The sequence below is a fragment of the Melospiza melodia genome, chromosome 2 (genome assembly GCF_035770615.1).
Source record: "Melospiza melodia melodia isolate bMelMel2 chromosome 2, bMelMel2.pri, whole genome shotgun sequence".
Classification (NCBI taxonomy): Eukaryota; Metazoa; Chordata; class Aves; order Passeriformes; family Passerellidae; genus Melospiza; species Melospiza melodia.
Window position 1 is genome coordinate 65,161,276 of NC_086195.1, and position 16,893 is coordinate 65,178,168.

The window sequence follows — 16,893 nt, forward strand, 5'->3', positions numbered from 1 at the left end:
TCCTTGTTAGTAAGGGAGCCCTTACACATCAGTGCTGTTTTTCTACTCTCTTTCATAACTGTATGCTGGGCCAAATCTCTTGGCCCTAGGATTACTTAGTTCCAAACTGCAGTTAGGTACAACAGTTTGATCCTGTGGCAAAGATTAGATTCCTGACTCTGCAAAAGAAGGAATCTGTCCATGTCTCTGTTTCACAGGACTATACACAAACTCTTAACTCAACTTGTAAATCACAGGGAAGGGTTTTGCTTGTCTTCTGTATCAGGAACAGGAAACCTAATTCAATGTCATCCAAGAGATTTACAGAGCTGTTAATCCCAGCAAGTAGAGGAGCACATTAATTAATTATTAGTATAGGGGTAACCATTATACTAACAGTAGCAAAACCTCATGTCCTACTGCTACCAATTTCAGCAGCAAAACCTCAATGAGACTGAGACAGCCCTAAAAGCACAAGAAATAATTCACTGTCTTTTATGTTTGTAAGCCCAAGAGCCTATAACAGCCTAAGAGCCATTTCCATCTGCTAGGCTTGCCTTTAGGACTCCAGTTTAACCATTTAATATGCTTCTTTAAGATCTTGCTGGGGTTTCTAGCATGCTACATTTGCACATATTCAGCTAATATTACTGTGTTAAGAACAAGTGCCCAGTCATGTTTCCCACTTAATTTTTTCTCTTCCCTCTAAGACTAATTTGGCTCAGATGGAAATAGTGGAAAAAACAGAGGTGTTTGAAGAATAGGGCTTGCATGTTGAGAGCTGTGCCAGTTTCTGATTACCAGATCCATCATGTCTCCTCTTATTGAGCTTCATACATCTCTCAGTGGAAATAGGAAAATATAACCACTTCAACTTGATATTCTTCCTAGCCTTGTATGACTCCAGTACCTGATTCAGAAAACATTAACTTATGTGCTTCAACAGTTGAATGGGTTCAGATGGAAGGTGGGAAAATGCAGTAAGGACCATCTCAAATGCCCTAGCTGGATGCTGGGAAAAACATTAGAAACATGGGGCAGAGAAATGGAACTAGCTTAAACAATCAAATAGAAACCAAGAACTACAGCAATACCTGATAATATTGGGGGAGGGAGGGGGTAAAAGTATTAGAGAGACTACCCTTACATTTATTCCCAGATTTCCAAGTGTATGGGAAGAATATCCAACACCACAAAGAATGGGAACTGAGAATTACAAAGGAAAAGAGTAAGAAGAAAATTATGATATTCAAGAAATTTAAAGAAACTGAGGTAATAAGTCACAGAGAAGGAACTAAGTACACCCACAAGTAACAGCAAAATAAAAACAATCATTTAGAATTAAAGACTTTTCCATATATAAATTAGTTTATTTTCATTTAGATATAAAAGTTATAAATACAATTAATGTAAAACAGTATCTGATAAAGATGACTGAATCAGTTCATCTGTCTGCATAATTTGACTGAGGGGCTGTGACATGATCGTTTGATGTCAAGAAATAGCTTGAAGAGTCACTGCTGACAAGGCTAATTAAGTAAAAGGATGCTTTCTGGGCACACAGAAAATCATCTTGAATCAGAAATTAGCATCCTACCTTCAGGTCACCCCAAAATAACATAAGGCAATTTCTTTCACACATTCCTAGTCAGAAAAGTAATCAGACAGGTACACAAGCTGACTTCCTTTCCTGGATGGGCAGAGGGAATGCAGACCCATCAGCCAAGACTTCAGAAGAGCACAGCTGGAAAGCACTGCCAGGTCTCATCCTCAGCCTGATGAGCAGGAAGGCACAAAACAGATCCATCAGCATTCAAGTTCTCTTCACTGACTGCTTTTCTGATAAGATCATCTCAAGGAAATATCTCAGCAGCTACTGAAAAATGCTCATCTGAAAGATAAAAGAGCTGGACTTCTCAGCCTCAATTCATTATTTTACAGTTAAATACAGCATTTACTTTGTGACTATGATCATTATTCTTTCTGGCAATATCGGAAATCGTCTTCACAAAGTTTTGTTAGTTTGAAAGCACAAGTGATATCTACCATTGCAAAGACTCCAGAGACCAAAAGCAAAATATCTGCTCTTTACAGCTTGAAACAGAGTTAGTCTGCTGACAAGGACAATATCCAAAGCTGGAGAACACCTAACTCTTGTCTCAGTAGAGGGACAGACTTCTCCAAACTATTGTGAATATGGGTAATAGGCAAGAAGCAGGCAAGACAGTAATATTCTGTGCTTCAGTACACAGAAGATGTGTGCACTGAGGGCTTCAGGCCACACTGTGCTGCAATCCACCCTGGTGAGTTAAGGCCACATGAATCAAGGGTTCCATGCTGTGACACAGTCTCCATACTGTACATCCAGTATTAGAAATGGAACATTGGAAGGACACATTGCAGAGCCTTGTGGTACAATTACAATAAACTTACCAATGCCTTTGAAAATACCTGTAATCTCTTTTTGAGGTAACTCCTTCTTATAGGCAAGTTAAAATTATTTATACAAAATCTACTTTAATATGTCATGCCTTGAGATAATCTCACGTTAAAAAAAATAAAATTGGTCACAAACTTATACCTAAAAATGCAGCAAATTTCATGAACAATAGCATAATTAAAAATATTTTTCATCAGTTTACAGTCTAGATTCAACCAATCAGAACACTGCTTTTCAGAAGTGGTACTGTATATTGTTACAATACTATCTTCTGCCAAATTCAGCCAGATTCTATCATGTATTCAGTCTCATTTTTCACATGGTTAGAAGTAACAGAAGTAGCAATGAATATAATATCAGCCACCGAAAAGGGAGTGTTTCAGATTTGATTGTTCTTAGTTTGGTAAAAAGACTGTCAAGGGATGGAGAGAAATTAGAATACTGAGAGGGAAATGGAGTATCAGTCTTAGCAGACAGTCATTCCACAGAGTAAACGTGTTGTATTAGAGCCAACTCCAGCTGTTCTCTTTTTTTCTGAGTTCATTTGCTTAGGAACTCTTGAGTAGCATCATCTCCCAGGCGTTGTGGAAGCTTCAAGGTAAATGAACATTTAGCCATTATTTTTCTAATTCTAGCTGCAAGGAGTTGCAATAAGTGGGCTTAGCCCACTCTCATGCAGCATCTGTAAATAAGGATTCTAAAAGCAGAATCAACACCAATGACAGAAACATCACCTAGATTTCTTGCTCTTCCACAGGCCATACAGAGGTTGCTCCCAAGGTGGTCTGCTGTCAACTCCCGTAATGCTCTGAAGACTGGAACTGGTTTTCTAATAAGCCTGCAGAAGTCTGTCCTCCATTTCCCTTCCAATATGCTCTTCATTGCTACACCTGCAACTCTTACAAGATGTAGGGGTGGGAGTGAGTTCCATGTCTGTTGTCCCTCACTCACAGACCAATTTGCTGTCAAAGCTGGAGAGTCCAATAGCAAAAGCCTGAAGAGCACAGAGAGGGTAATTATAGTCCAGAGTGAACACATCTTCTGCTACACGACCAAACTGCATCACGATGTAGTCAGCTGGGGAGAAAAGACATTCAGAGATGAACAATTTCACAGTGAAGCAAAAGAAAAAAATAAACAAAAAAAAAAAAAAAAAAAAAAAAAAAAAAAAAAAGGCAAAACAAAACCCAATCACAAACTCTCCCCATATCTGCCAGTCCCAAATATATGTGGTTGGTGTATCCATCCTTTCTCACCAGAGTGGCCTTGAAATCTGTCCTCTAGAGTGACTGTGCTATTCTAGAGATTTTTCTTCTCAGAACCACAGCTCAAACCATTCTTTTGCTGGCCTGAAGGTGCTGTATTAGACCTTGTCTTTCACTTCAGGAAGCTTTCATTTGCCCCCTCTTTTGCTGCAGTTATGGACAGCAGAGTCTGCATCCACCCCAGAAAAAAGGAGGCCTTATATAATTTTCCTGACAGCTCAGAAGTCCCCAGTAATCATGAACTAACTAGCTTCCTTTACCCAGTTTCCCTCCTCTAGGAAGGGTGTCCTATTCCTCCCAACCCTCATAAAATAAATTAGGTGCTCCCTGTTTAAGTAAGTCCCACACACTCTCCACCAGACTCTTACGGTCATTGTCATGGACAATCTGGAAGTTCTTCACTGAGGCCTGAGTGACCCTCCCATGGAAGTTCAAAACATAGGATTGAGTGTCATCATTCCAGACTGGAGCCTTGTTGTGCAATTCAATGAGGTTTTCTAAATTTTTGTTTTGCCATTTTGACAGCAGACCCTCATGCTCCTGTTCAGAAGAAAGAAATATATTTTATCAGATTTGGAATGTCTCTGCCTCTAAGTACCACCTCTCTTGTGTGTGCACTCTGTCACTTCATTCCCTGTGTAATGAAACACACTGATAACACTTAAACTCAGTCCTACTGAATACTTTCTGCAAATACCAGGAAGATACTTTTATAGATTCCCAGTCCAAGCATTCTTTTCACTCAATAAAGTAAAAAGAGTGATAGGGAAGGAAATGTGTGTTCAGGAAAGGGAGAAATTCAGAGTCCACAGATAATTGCCATCCTGCTGGCATGAATTACTTCTGAGTCTCATAATCTTTCTCTGATCCTGTTGCATCCAGTTCCCATTACTAACACTGTAAACTTTGAAATAAAAGAAAATAATCCACAATTAACTGCATAGTGCCAGGCCCTGAGGTGCCTCAGTAGAAAGTCCAAAGGCTGGAGTAGAATGTAAGATTAAATGTCATCTTATTGGGTCTAATGAGTGATGCCCAGTATGAAAATCAGAGAGAAATAAAACCAAAAAGATACAAAAAGGAAGTAAACCAGCATATTAAATTTGACAAACAATGAATTGCAAGGAGATTCAGGTTGTAGTGAAATATGACATATGATTTAATTTTAAAAGTTCTGCAAGAAATAAAATCAAAACTATCTATGTTAAAACTCTGAAGAAAAACAGTCCAAGCTTAAGGTACTAAGAGGAAAAAATGCTCAGAAAACAACCTGTTGTGGAGGTCTGACTGATGTGGCTATAGTATGTGCTTCAGTGTTATACGAAGATACCATAGTGGATCTTTGAGGATAACCTAAATAAAACTTCCTGTTCAGTTTAGTTACTTTTTAGTTTTATCTATATTTACTTTTAAAAAATTCAAATCAAACCCCTAAGAACTGGCACCAACTGCACCAAGCGCATTTAGTTTTAGGGGAGAAAATTTAAGGCAGGGCCATGGAACCATTACTGTACTAATAGGAGAGATGGCAACACCAACTCAAAGACAATGATAAATGAGCACTTCCAGATACAATTTTTCTGACCATTCACAAGAATTAAATCTCTTTTCTGGGCTGTCATGATTCTCTATTTCCAATTTTTAAGTTATTTTTTTCCCCGACCTCAGGAAACACATTCTCGTCCTACTCATATCTACTCTCAACATGGCTGCAAATACCACCTTCTAGCTTAAAACATTGACCACACCTTTCAGTTGGTACCTTTTCTTTCTGCCTTTTGGTCTTCTCTCACCAAACATAAAACCCACATTAAGGGAACCTAACAATTTTCATCACATACCTGAACATACCTTCAGATACTGTTCTGTAAGCTTTTAGCTCTAATGCCTCTCATATCTATGAAAAATCCTCACTAAATAGTCACAACAAAACTCCATCTTGTCCTCATCCCTCCTTCTTCAAGAACCCTCTTTTTCTGCTGCTCCTACAAAAAAGCTAATAGCATTCTGATCAAAAATGTATTTATTCCCTTGTTATTGCACCAGCAGCACCTAATCTGTCTATTGTCTATCTGTCACAATCCACATCCTGGCTCAGAATGGAGCTCCTGGGAGAAGCAAGTGTGCCCAGTGTTCATCCAGCCCTCAGCACAACAGGGTCTCACCATGAGGGCGCCTTGTAGGTGCAACAGCAACAAGGGAGAGAGAAGGAAATCATATTTAGGCTGCCCAAAGGACCCGTAAGGATACAAATACTATTCAGAAAGCTACAGAGTAGGCAGAAGGCAAGAACAAATTAATCAACACGTTTGGGCGACATTGTATTTATTCTCCAGGAGACTTGCTAAAGCCCTGGCCCCTAAAAGCTCTGACTGTCAGCCACACCCAGGCCTCTACAGGGAAGTTTTAACCTCTTCCTTCAATCTGAAACATGACCAAACTTCATAACTCACATTTCGTGGACGGATTGGAATTCGCTTATGATTCATGTTCATTCCTGGAATGATCACAGACATTTTTCTGGGACCCTTAAATCCTAAGATATTAGTTTCCTGAAAGACAAGGAAAGCCATTTTTTTCAGTAAATGAGATACTTCACCTCAGAGAAAGAAAGATGCAAAACTTGTATCACCATTTGTACTAGTTTTTAGAAGTTTGCTGGCTGCAACTGTAGCATCAGTTACATATTTGCAACTGTGTTTAGTCAGTGAGAACTGCTTTCTCTCCCTTTCTCATTGAGAGAGCAATATTAGGAGATGTGCATGGTATAAACTAATTTGGAGTGCATTTCTTACCTACTAAAACATTTACAACAAAATTATACAAGTGCAATTTCCAGGCATAAGTTTTTTGCACTTGCAGCAGTAATGTGTTGAAATATTGCTAGTGAACAAGCCTTAACTATGATGGAGGCAAAATATCTTTGACTTGACTCTGTGTCGTCTGTATATCACCAGTTAGTCTAAAATGTTTCTGAACCACGAATGACATTTTTCTTCAGGTGCTGTTATTTGTGTTTAAGAACACACCTACAATTTTCTCTCAAATCATACTGTTTTATAAATGTTTAAGAACAGACCCAGGAAGGGAAGTATTCAGCAACTATCCAGGCCTCAATCTTAAGCAGATTTTTTCCAGAGTACTGAAGGAGACTGCTCCAAGTGGCTTGAGTACAAAAAGCAAAGGAAAAAAGTCCTGGTGTTCTCAAACCATTTATTTAAGAGTATCAGCCAAAATCCAAGGGTCCATTTAAAATGTTCTGTAACAACATCTTTGATAACCTTTAAAATTCTCAAAGACCAATTAAAAGCCAGAATCGTTTAGAAGTATTGAATTGATTGACAGAAGTGATACAGCTTTTCCTAACACATTAATGCATTTTGCAGACACAGGTCTTTGGACCTGCAACCTCTATTATGTCACTTCAAAAAATCTAGGGGATTGTATAAGAATGAGGGTACTGATTTTACTCATATTTAAACTTTAAAAACTCCTTATATATAAAAGTTCAGATTTCTGAAAAGCTGACTTTATATTAACTGTCTGTGCTCATACTAACACCTTGCTGTATCCAGCAAGGTAGGAAACTGAAGAATACTATATACAAAGAAAATATCTGGTAATACTTCTGTAAACGGGCTAGTACTGGAATTATCACATCAATTTCTTCCCAAGTGCCATTAAGATGAAGAGCAAAAGCAAAAAATCAAGACACTGCTCCAGCAGGAAAATGCATCTTTAAGCTTCTGTAAGAAAAGTAAAAACACCTGTGAGAAAAATAAAAATCCTTACACTTCACAGCAATTTTTTTGTAGAGAACCTCAAATTCTACTCAAACTGTAGGACCAGAATACAAAACAATGTGACATGAGAATTCTCATGTAATTCTGTAGTCTCCACAAGTGCCTCCTTACTCTGAATCCTATACTGAGGTGATTCACAAGAGCAGAACATCTCTAAAACAGAACTAGAGTGAATCACAATTTACCCTGGAACCACATCCTTACCACCAACAAGGTGCTACTGAAATAATACCAGCTCACTCCTATGCCTCAAAATGCCTTTGGTTCTGCACAAACTAATTCTGTTTCACTGGGTACTCCCAGTTCCTTCTCAGGGTCTACCAGATACCAGCTGGGCCGGAGGCAGCTGTGTCTGGCTCCATGTAAAGCATGTGTGACTGGCCACACACTGAATTGGCCACATAAGAAGGTCATAAGGATGTTCGTTTAGGTGTTTCTCCCGCTCCCGACATTGGTTTGTTTTTTTCATTAAACTTGTAAGAATTTATCTGTGAGGCCTCTGTCTCTGGTTGTATCTGGTAGAAATTGGTCACTTGGTTCCAAAGTTAAGTGGAGGAGGCTGGCAGCAGCACGATTTTGCAAGCTGTTTTTCCTCGGTAACCAGGCACAAAGAACGGGGCAAAAGGGAGAGGCAGTACTTACATAACAAATAGCTGCGAGCTCCTGTCTTGTATGAGCCTTTTCCACTAGACTTTGTGCCTTGACTGGGTTAACACCATGGTCATAGACTGTAAATTTGGTTCCCATGAGGTTTGACCTAATGTCAGGTTATGGAAAAACACAGAAAGAGAGGCATCAGTAGAAACTTTTGTCAAAAGTATTTGTACAACACAGCAAAACCACACATCTGCCAGCTGAATCTTTCTGCTGCCAGCTCAGTAAGGAGCTTCTGTGACATGCCCATGTGAGCCTGTAACCTATCCTGGAGAAGCATCTAGAAAATTCGTTCTCTGAGTTACCAGAGTGAATGGCAATGCTGAAGAAGGCTGCCAACCCAAGTGAATATAGATTACAGGAAGCAGAACAATGCAGGTTCATGCTCTTTGAATATAAACCAGATTGCCAGTCATAACCACAACTGAATTAAAATCCTATCTCAACTGTCTGTAGTTTTCATCTGTGAGGCTCACCTGAGTTTTCCAATGAAACTTTCCCCTTTCCGAGATAAATCAGTTGGATCAACTGATATGAGGTAATTGGATGTTTTGCTCTTCTTTCTTTTTCTCCCTGCAAGAAGGAATGTCTGGAAAAACAAAACTTTGATCAAGGCTGGTGCTTTGTAAGAACGCAGAGACATTGCTATCCAAATTGTTATCTCTCCATTTCCTGTATGCACTCCCTTTTTTGTTCTGTTTTAGTATTACTGTCTCCACAATTTTGTTCTCTTCCAAAGTGCCCAGCCTGAAATCCTCTCTCTCCATCAGCTCACTTGGCAGTCCAGATTTAATGCACCTGTCCTTTCTAGTCTTCCCTCCTTTTCTTCTGGAGCAGTTCAGTCTCCCTGCTCTTTTTTAACATTGAACATTTTTATTCTTTTTCAAATTCATCTTTCACTGTATTATGGCTTTTAAACCACAATACAATGCTAATTACATGCTAATTCTGTCCTTGGTGCCTTGGCCAAACATATGCTGTCCTCATCTGCATGATGGCTGTCCTCCGCTACAGGTTTCTTATCAAAAGCTCTCCCTTGCACCAAACAGATTTTTTGGTAGGAGTACAATAGCCAAGATAATGTGGGCTGCTTCCAATACCTTTTTGTTGTCATCCCTTTCCAGGTGCATGTAGTAAGTAGGGAAGAGCCCCCGGTCCATTCCCTTTTTATCTCTAGTGATTCGACACTTGACACTAATTCCACGGGGTGCAGGGCGCAATGCAAAATCCTCCAAGTTCTCTACTTCTCCCAGCTGTGCATCTGCCTGAGGGGATGGACTAGAGGAAGCACCTGTTTCCTATGGGAAGAAGCATCATATTAGCAAATTAATATCAGATCAGAGACTCTGGTATTCCACAAGAAAATTGTGGTTTTTTGAAACATAAGATATCATGTCTCCAGAAGATACTGAGGAAAGGAAGGTTAAACAAGATATCACCTGTATTTTCTCAGAAGAAAGCAGCTGAAGGTTTTACTCTGAGGAAAGACTAGGTCTCCAAGGAGAAAAGAGAAAAAGTACCCATTAAGCAGACATGAGTGATTTGCTAGAAAGGGAGAAATAGGATGAGATGCTGTAAATATTCTACACAAAGAACCTCTTTGCTTTTAGAACTTCAAATGCTGTGGAAAATAAAAGAGTAGGATAAAGCAGGACTGATGGATGCTGCAGTAAGACAGGCTGGGATTTTGTGACTGAAATGAGTGCTAAGATTATGTTGGTTCAGAACAGTAGCAGAAAGGGAGTCAGCTGCTGGTGGAACCATATCAACTAAATGTTGGAACAGCCTTAGAAAAATGTGTATAGTCAAGATGCACAGAATAATCAAAGGAATTTAAATTCTAATGGAAATCTGGTACAGGTCATAAAACTAATTTTCTCTTAGAGGTAGCTGAATCCTATGAACTGCAGCACCCAAGAGATTCCTCTTTTATCTGGGCCTTCAAGATGAAGTTACAGTTTTATCCCCATTTCCAGGTACAGCCAGTAAGAAACCTGAGTGAATAGCACAGATACACATACATAGATTTGAAATGCACTGGAGGGTCTCACCCCTTTCCCCACTCCAGCACCTGTATCTCCAGCACTTTGCACCCACAGCCCAATCTCCCAAGAAGCTGATACCCAGACCTCTTGCACTACTAGTGCAGGGCATCATATACACAGTCACCTCACAAATACACTCAGGTGCATCTCCCACACCATGGACTTTGAAGGGTGTCCAGCATCCATGCTCAAACGCCATGGTCTTTATCTGATCTGAGCTATCTCAGACCCTGCGTCTTCCTGATGCTGGTCTCCCAACTCACTGGCTAGTCCAGCACATAATTTGCCAACATATGTGCGTATGCATGTATCTATATCACACACACGCACACACACATACAAACACATTCACACAAGAAATAGAAGTAGAGTTACAGAAAAGAGTGGGATATGCTGAAGTAATCAAGGCACAAGACTTGAGCAGACTGTTCTGCAGTTGTTTACACATATCTGATGCTTTTTACCCCCTTTAATCCCTGTCTTCCCATGTTTATTACTCCCTGATCCACCTTGATACCCTTCTTTTCCCTCTTAAGTTTCTTCCCCCAAACATCCTATATGATGTTTGTCCAATCCCAGTATTCTCTGTTCCATTCCAAAATTCTGTTTCTCTTTGCATCCCACAATAAATGCCACAAACCCTCAGGAAGAAATCCCTCCTATGTTTGCATGGCATTTCAGAGCTTCTGAGTCATTTTGGTGAATTTTGCAGAGACAAAGGCCCAGTCTGTCTCCTTTATGGGAACACAGTGAGTCAGCACTATCACCCCTGTTCTCTGATTAGGCTCCCTAGGATCCTCCACCCACAATTGTTCCTCTGATCATTGCTAAGTCTTCATGTTTAACTCAGTGTCCCTTCAGTCAGAGAGCGTGACAATCTTGACCTTACTCTGCTTTCAGGGAATAATATTGCTGGCTACTGTACTTGCAGCTACTGTATTTTAACCCAGTGTTCCAGGGGTTATCACTAAAATGAGGAACATGTCCAGTGCTTATCAGAAATCGATTTCAAGACACTTACTGCAAAAGACTTCTCGCTGGATGCAGAACTAGGCCTCTCAGATTCAGGGTTTGGTGAATGAGATACTGGTCTCTTACTAGCTTCCTCCTCTTCTGTGTCCTCCTCATCAAAATTCAAACTGCCTGAAATTCCTGTCAGAATACAGCATGGATTTAAGCATGTAATCTCTGAAAGTAGGTGTCATGAGTTCATGGCATCACTAATTCATATATGACTCTTGAATACCTAGTCACAGTCTTAATTTCTGCTTTTTCAACTGATTATTCCTAATTTCTGTTTCAACTGCTGATTTTCTTCATGTGCTGTATCTCTTCCTAAGCCTTGCAATTTAATTCCTACTGATATTTTGCAGCAGTCACTGCATAGATGATTAAGCAGCTGTCAGGCCTTTATTAATATGGATTTTACTTGATATTCCATGACATAACATATTGCTTAGTTTATGTTGTCATTGAACTTACTTTGCATATGTTCATGCAGAAAAGTCCTCCATGTCTTAAGAGCAACAACAATAAAAGGAAATCCAGATCGATATGCTGACACCTATCCCATAAATTGGACTCTGTACAGTTTACATCCTTTACCACTTTCCCTCAGTCTTGTCCCTGAAACAGGGTATGTCAATTTTTCAGTAAGAGCCCCTCCTGTTCTTACATTCATCAGATTCATAAATACTAATAATTACTTGATTTCTGAAACTGAAGCGCAAACTGAGAAGTTTCAGGACTTATTTAATCTTAAGCTAAGCACAGTCCTGTAGAGATGACTGTGGGTATATTACTAAAATAACTTTTCATAAAGACATTTATGAAGAGGTTCTGTACACATCACTATTTGGTGTGTCCTTCCACTTGGAACTGCAACATCAATTGATCATTAGGAAAAAGTTCTTCACAGAAAGGGTGACTGGGAGTTGGAAAGAGCTGCCAAGGGAGGTGGTGGAGTCACTGTCCCTGGAGGTGTTTAAGGAGAGACTGGAAGTGGCACTTCGTGCCACTGTCTAGGTGACAAAGTGGTGTTAGGTCACAGGTTGGACTCAATGACCTCAAAAGTCTTTTCCAACCAAACTGATTGTGTGCATCCAAGATTTTGTTCTGTGATTCTTTTCTTTAATTTGGCTGTAGAAAGGAAATGTATCTAAAGCATTACAGACAACCTGCTTAACCTGAATCATTTTCTGAGAACATATATTGTAACAATGCTCTGACACGGCATTGCAAAGGGGCATTGCTGGAAGTCTCAGATAAAACAGAAAAATCCAGTCTTAACAACCTGTCAGTAAACTTCCCAAGGGACATTTGGGAAGAGGAAAGGCGTTGACCCTGGTACTCCAGCCAATTTCAAAACTCACTGTTTATATTCTACCTCCACTAATTTCCCCTGAAGTTACTGGATATTCTCTCCTCTTTCCTTTTCCAACTCTTGTGTAATGTTGCTATCTGTAAGTAAGCAGCTGTGCCATCTGAAAACTGGATGACAATATCTCTGAATGTGACAGCACCTCAATATCTGCAGTGTACGGGAAACATTCTGGGAGACAAGCTCTGCAAAATAAAAACAAGCTGTATACTAAATTAAACACTAGCCATTATTTTACTGCAAAGTGCTTAGACTGCATGCAACAAAAAAAGGTTTCCTGTAGTACTGGCAGCAACTTAAGATACTTGGCAGACAGAGCTTGACACTCCACTAGGAAATTACTCAATGGGATATCATTACTGAATATATAACTCAAAAACTACTGACTGTGACAGCCTGTGACTCAGAAAAAAAACACCTTTCCTGTTAGTCTCCTAAAGAGTTAAATCATGGCATTTACTGAAGGGTCCTGCTGTTGTGAAAATATTCAAGCACCTTATCAAGACATAACATATCTGCAATAAAAACACCCCAAACTTTAGCAAAATGTGGTATAGCATTTTGTCAGCAATTTCCTTGGAAAGACCAGAATACAGCACATTAAGAAACCCTTAAAATATAATTGGTATGGTTAAAATAATATCAGGAAAAGGAATTGCAGCACTGCACTTCCACATGCTATAGAATGTAGTAGCTCTTTTAAAAGTGATATCCTACAGACATTTGTTTCATGATTCCTCATTTTTTAACACCACTGAAATAAAGTTATAGAAGAGCCCCAAAAAAGACATTTACCCATTATTAACTCTTACCTCTTTTCTGTAATATTTCTTGCAGATCTGGCTTGCTTGCTGTGTCTGTTACAATCTCTCCATCATTTTCCTTATCTGCATTGTCTTCTGGTTTGGTAGATCCAACAGACAGAGTTTGGAGATTGGTCCCCAAATCCTGAACTTCTGATTTCAGCAAAGCAGCTGGTCCATCAATGCCTGCAGGACCAAATGAAACAAAAATTCCAAAGTCTATTTTTTTTATGGCCAAAGATGCACCCCAGGATGGTGGCTCTTTTCATCTTCCCTTCCTCTAGCATCTCTTTAAAGTATTAAATATACTTGTTCATTTTTTTTCAGAAAGGAGGAGTCAGGCCTGACTCTGGTACAGACTGCCTATTACTTTAAACATATCAGTTTCTCCCTATTTAAATGTAGTGATTTTATTTACCTTTTTACAAAGGCTTAAGCAATTAAAACAAGTTGTACTTGTCATGCACCTTGACAGTTTTCAATTTATTTACAGATATCTCCCTTATTTTCTTTTCCTTCACGTTGTTTGTTTGTTCTTATGCCAGTGAGTACTCTACAGTGAACACCACAAATCAATTTGATAAAAGTATCTACAGCCACAGACATAAAAAAAACCCTGTATCTTTTTGTTAAATAAAATTTTCATGTTTAAATCATACAACACAGCTGTGCACCACACTTGGTGGCAGCATCTTGATGTCAGGGTCTGGCATAACACTGATTATATAGCACATAATACCTAAGTGTAGCTCCAGCTTTGGAATTCTTGTTTTCCCACTGTCTTCCTTCTTAAAACTCTTCTGCTTTATCTAGGCATTGTATTTCTGACATGCTTACTGCTGTTACCACATCTTACCAGGACTTGCTTGCACTGAGGAAGCCTCAGAACTATGAAAGGTAGTGAATGAGCAGTTAAGTTTTCATTTGAGTCTTACTGAATACTTCTACCTTAAAAGTTATACCTATCTTATCTCTCATTCTCTTCTTGACTTGAAAGTGCCTTTTAACAGAAGCTTTCTTACACCTGATTTTACTGATTTTAGGCATATAAATGCTAGCACAAATACCACCACTTTCCATCCCATCCTATGATCCTGAAAGGCATCTGGAGAACAAGACAAATATTCAAAGAATATTTTGAACAAGAACAAGAAAAATATACAAGAGAGACGGGATAACATAGATCCAACTGTGATCTTCAAACCAGGTAATACCCCTTGTTTGGAGGTTTAAAATTCTACTGTGCATATTAATTTGCTATCAATACAAGGCATGTATTACAACATCCTGCAACAGCAAACACCTCAAAGCCTTAGAATGTTTCCCATAACTTTCTTGATAGGCTGATGGGATCCTGACTCTCATAAACAACTTCCTGACACTTCCACTGGAATGTAAGGATCTCATTGCTGCTCTTTTCATCTCCTTGTGACATGGGAATCCTAAGGCTCTCACTACTGCATTTCTTTTCACTCCTAAAATAATGGTCACTATTTTACTGCAATGTTTCGAGACCACCGAGTTATTGCCTTTGGCCCTGATAGCACTTTGTACTTGTGACTCTGTGGACCACTATAACCTGTCATGTTTCAGTTGTCCCAGTGAAGCCCAACCAGAGGTAAAAACTATTAAGAGTCTAACACAGTGTTCACAACACTTTTTGTTTGCCTTCTCCACTTTATCATTCAGTCATACGCAACCTTGAGGTGAAGAATCCATGACACCATAAGGAAACACTGTAGAAGCAGTCACTACTGAATTATTTTCTTTATCTTACAGCCTCAGAAGATTTTTTTACTTTTGATTTGTATGTCCCCACCTTTATAGAAGTTGCCAGCCCATTTCTACAGTTCTTCTAGCCTAAAACAAGGGAGATATTACTCAAGGGTACATGAAGATTTACAGCTGTCACAAAAATCAAGGTGAGGTTTTTGCTTGCTTTCACAGTTTAGAATTGCTTAACCATATTGTACTACAATTCAACTTTTGTATATAGAAAAGTATGTAATCAATCTTATCACTTGACCCCTACCACAGGAATGTAACCACCCATCTGTGACATAATGCATGCACTGGGATTTTGGAGAAGCCTGCTGCAATCAGGTTGATTATTTACCATGTAAAACAACATCACTGTGGACAGGGGTAGGAGTTTCTACTAAAGGAGTCTGCTCCTCGCACCCTTTGGGCTTTGACCTGCGTGGCTTGGCCTCAGGATTTGGCTGCACCATCAACGGATCGAGACGTTTCTTCCTCTGCTTCTTCTCTAGAAGGGCTCTCTGTGGAATAAAGAAAAGCAGGAAACAGAGATGAGTAACCACATCTAGAGAGGCAGAATCCATGCCTCAGCCACTTGGCAAGGACATGTCCCTGATCAGAATGTCAAATAAACCTGAAGTATTCTTGTGAGCTCTTACAAAAATCTAACACACAGATATCACCGTGGTTTTGGAGTGAGATACTGACTTTGACTCTCCACAAGACGTTGACATGGACACCTCCTTATTTTCTGACCTGTCTTGAGACTACCAGTTAAATCCTTTCACTCAGTCTCAATTGCAGCAATCCTTAACAAAAATAGACAAATCCTTAACAAAAATTTCAGCAGTCATCCATAATCCAGTATGAAACAGTCAGGACTTGCAAAGGAAAAGGTTTTTATCTCAAAAGATATCACCTTATAGGGAAAACTTAAAGCAAATAGTTCCCAGAAACCAGTGCTGAGAGATAAGACTTAAAGTGGGGAGACAAGTAACAGTAATTAAAATAGGAATGACCCACTAAAAATAAATTTTATCTACCTTGCAAAATTTTTCCATATAATTCAGGACTGAAAGGAAAGACTAGTAAGTCCAAATGCTAAAAATGAAAACATTATTTCTTCAAGATATATATATATTTGATACTTAAGATTTCCTATTCAACAAGAACAGAAACAACTTCTAGACTCAAATCAAGGCAAAAAGGGACATGGTGCCATTTTAGACAGACCTGCTTAGTCCTTAAATCAAAGGTGATGCATGAAGAAGGAAAAATCATATTCTAATATCCTGCACCATTATGCAAACAACTTGCAAGGTCCTTACAGTAGATGCAGTTTATCTGTAGCTATCTCTTAGGTACCTGAACAACCCTGAAAATTGTTTTTGATGACAGAAACCATTTCTCCATCAAATTATGTTTAGTTTTGATGCAGTACCAGATAAACAATTCATCAGTACCAACAATACAATCCATTTGAGACACAGATATTTTTGGAGCCCTTTTCTCTCCCGTTATTCTTTTTCTCTTGTTGGTTTTTCCCTCTACTATTAGTCTTTTTATCTCAAGTGAGTTTTGTTCCTCAGGCAACCTCTCCCTGAGGAATTCCAATATAACTCAGCCCTTGATTCTTTATTTTGTCTGTTTTTTTCACTTATCTAAAAGAAAAAACCCAAAACCCAAAAACCCAACCACCCACAACCAAACATACAAAACCTCAAATACAACAAACAAACAAACAAACAAACAAAAACAAATACCTT

General features: G+C 39.1%; 1 protein-coding gene across 3 annotated transcripts in view; it reads right to left on the reverse strand.

The window, feature by feature from the left end:
• Nucleotides 1-1,325: 1,325 nt before the first annotated feature.
• TULP3 (TUB like protein 3) overlaps nt 1,326-16,893 on the reverse strand; it is a 32,353-nt gene continuing 16,785 nt past the window's right edge. For all 3 annotated transcript variants that reach the window (XM_063148620.1, XM_063148622.1, XM_063148621.1), the window contains exons 3-11: nt 15,486-15,648; nt 13,379-13,555; nt 11,208-11,338; nt 9,242-9,439; nt 8,618-8,730; nt 8,130-8,244; nt 6,138-6,236; nt 4,053-4,224; nt 1,326-3,496 (exon numbers count right to left, since the gene is read on the reverse strand). In XM_063148620.1, coding sequence (XP_063004690.1) covers nt 3,363-3,496; nt 4,053-4,224; nt 6,138-6,236; nt 8,130-8,244; nt 8,618-8,730; nt 9,242-9,439; nt 11,208-11,338; nt 13,379-13,555; nt 15,486-15,648 — 1,302 coding nt within the window. In that variant the 3' untranslated portion in view covers nt 1,326-3,362. The remainder of the gene's footprint in view (nt 3,497-4,052; nt 4,225-6,137; nt 6,237-8,129; nt 8,245-8,617; nt 8,731-9,241; nt 9,440-11,207; nt 11,339-13,378; nt 13,556-15,485; nt 15,649-16,893) is intronic.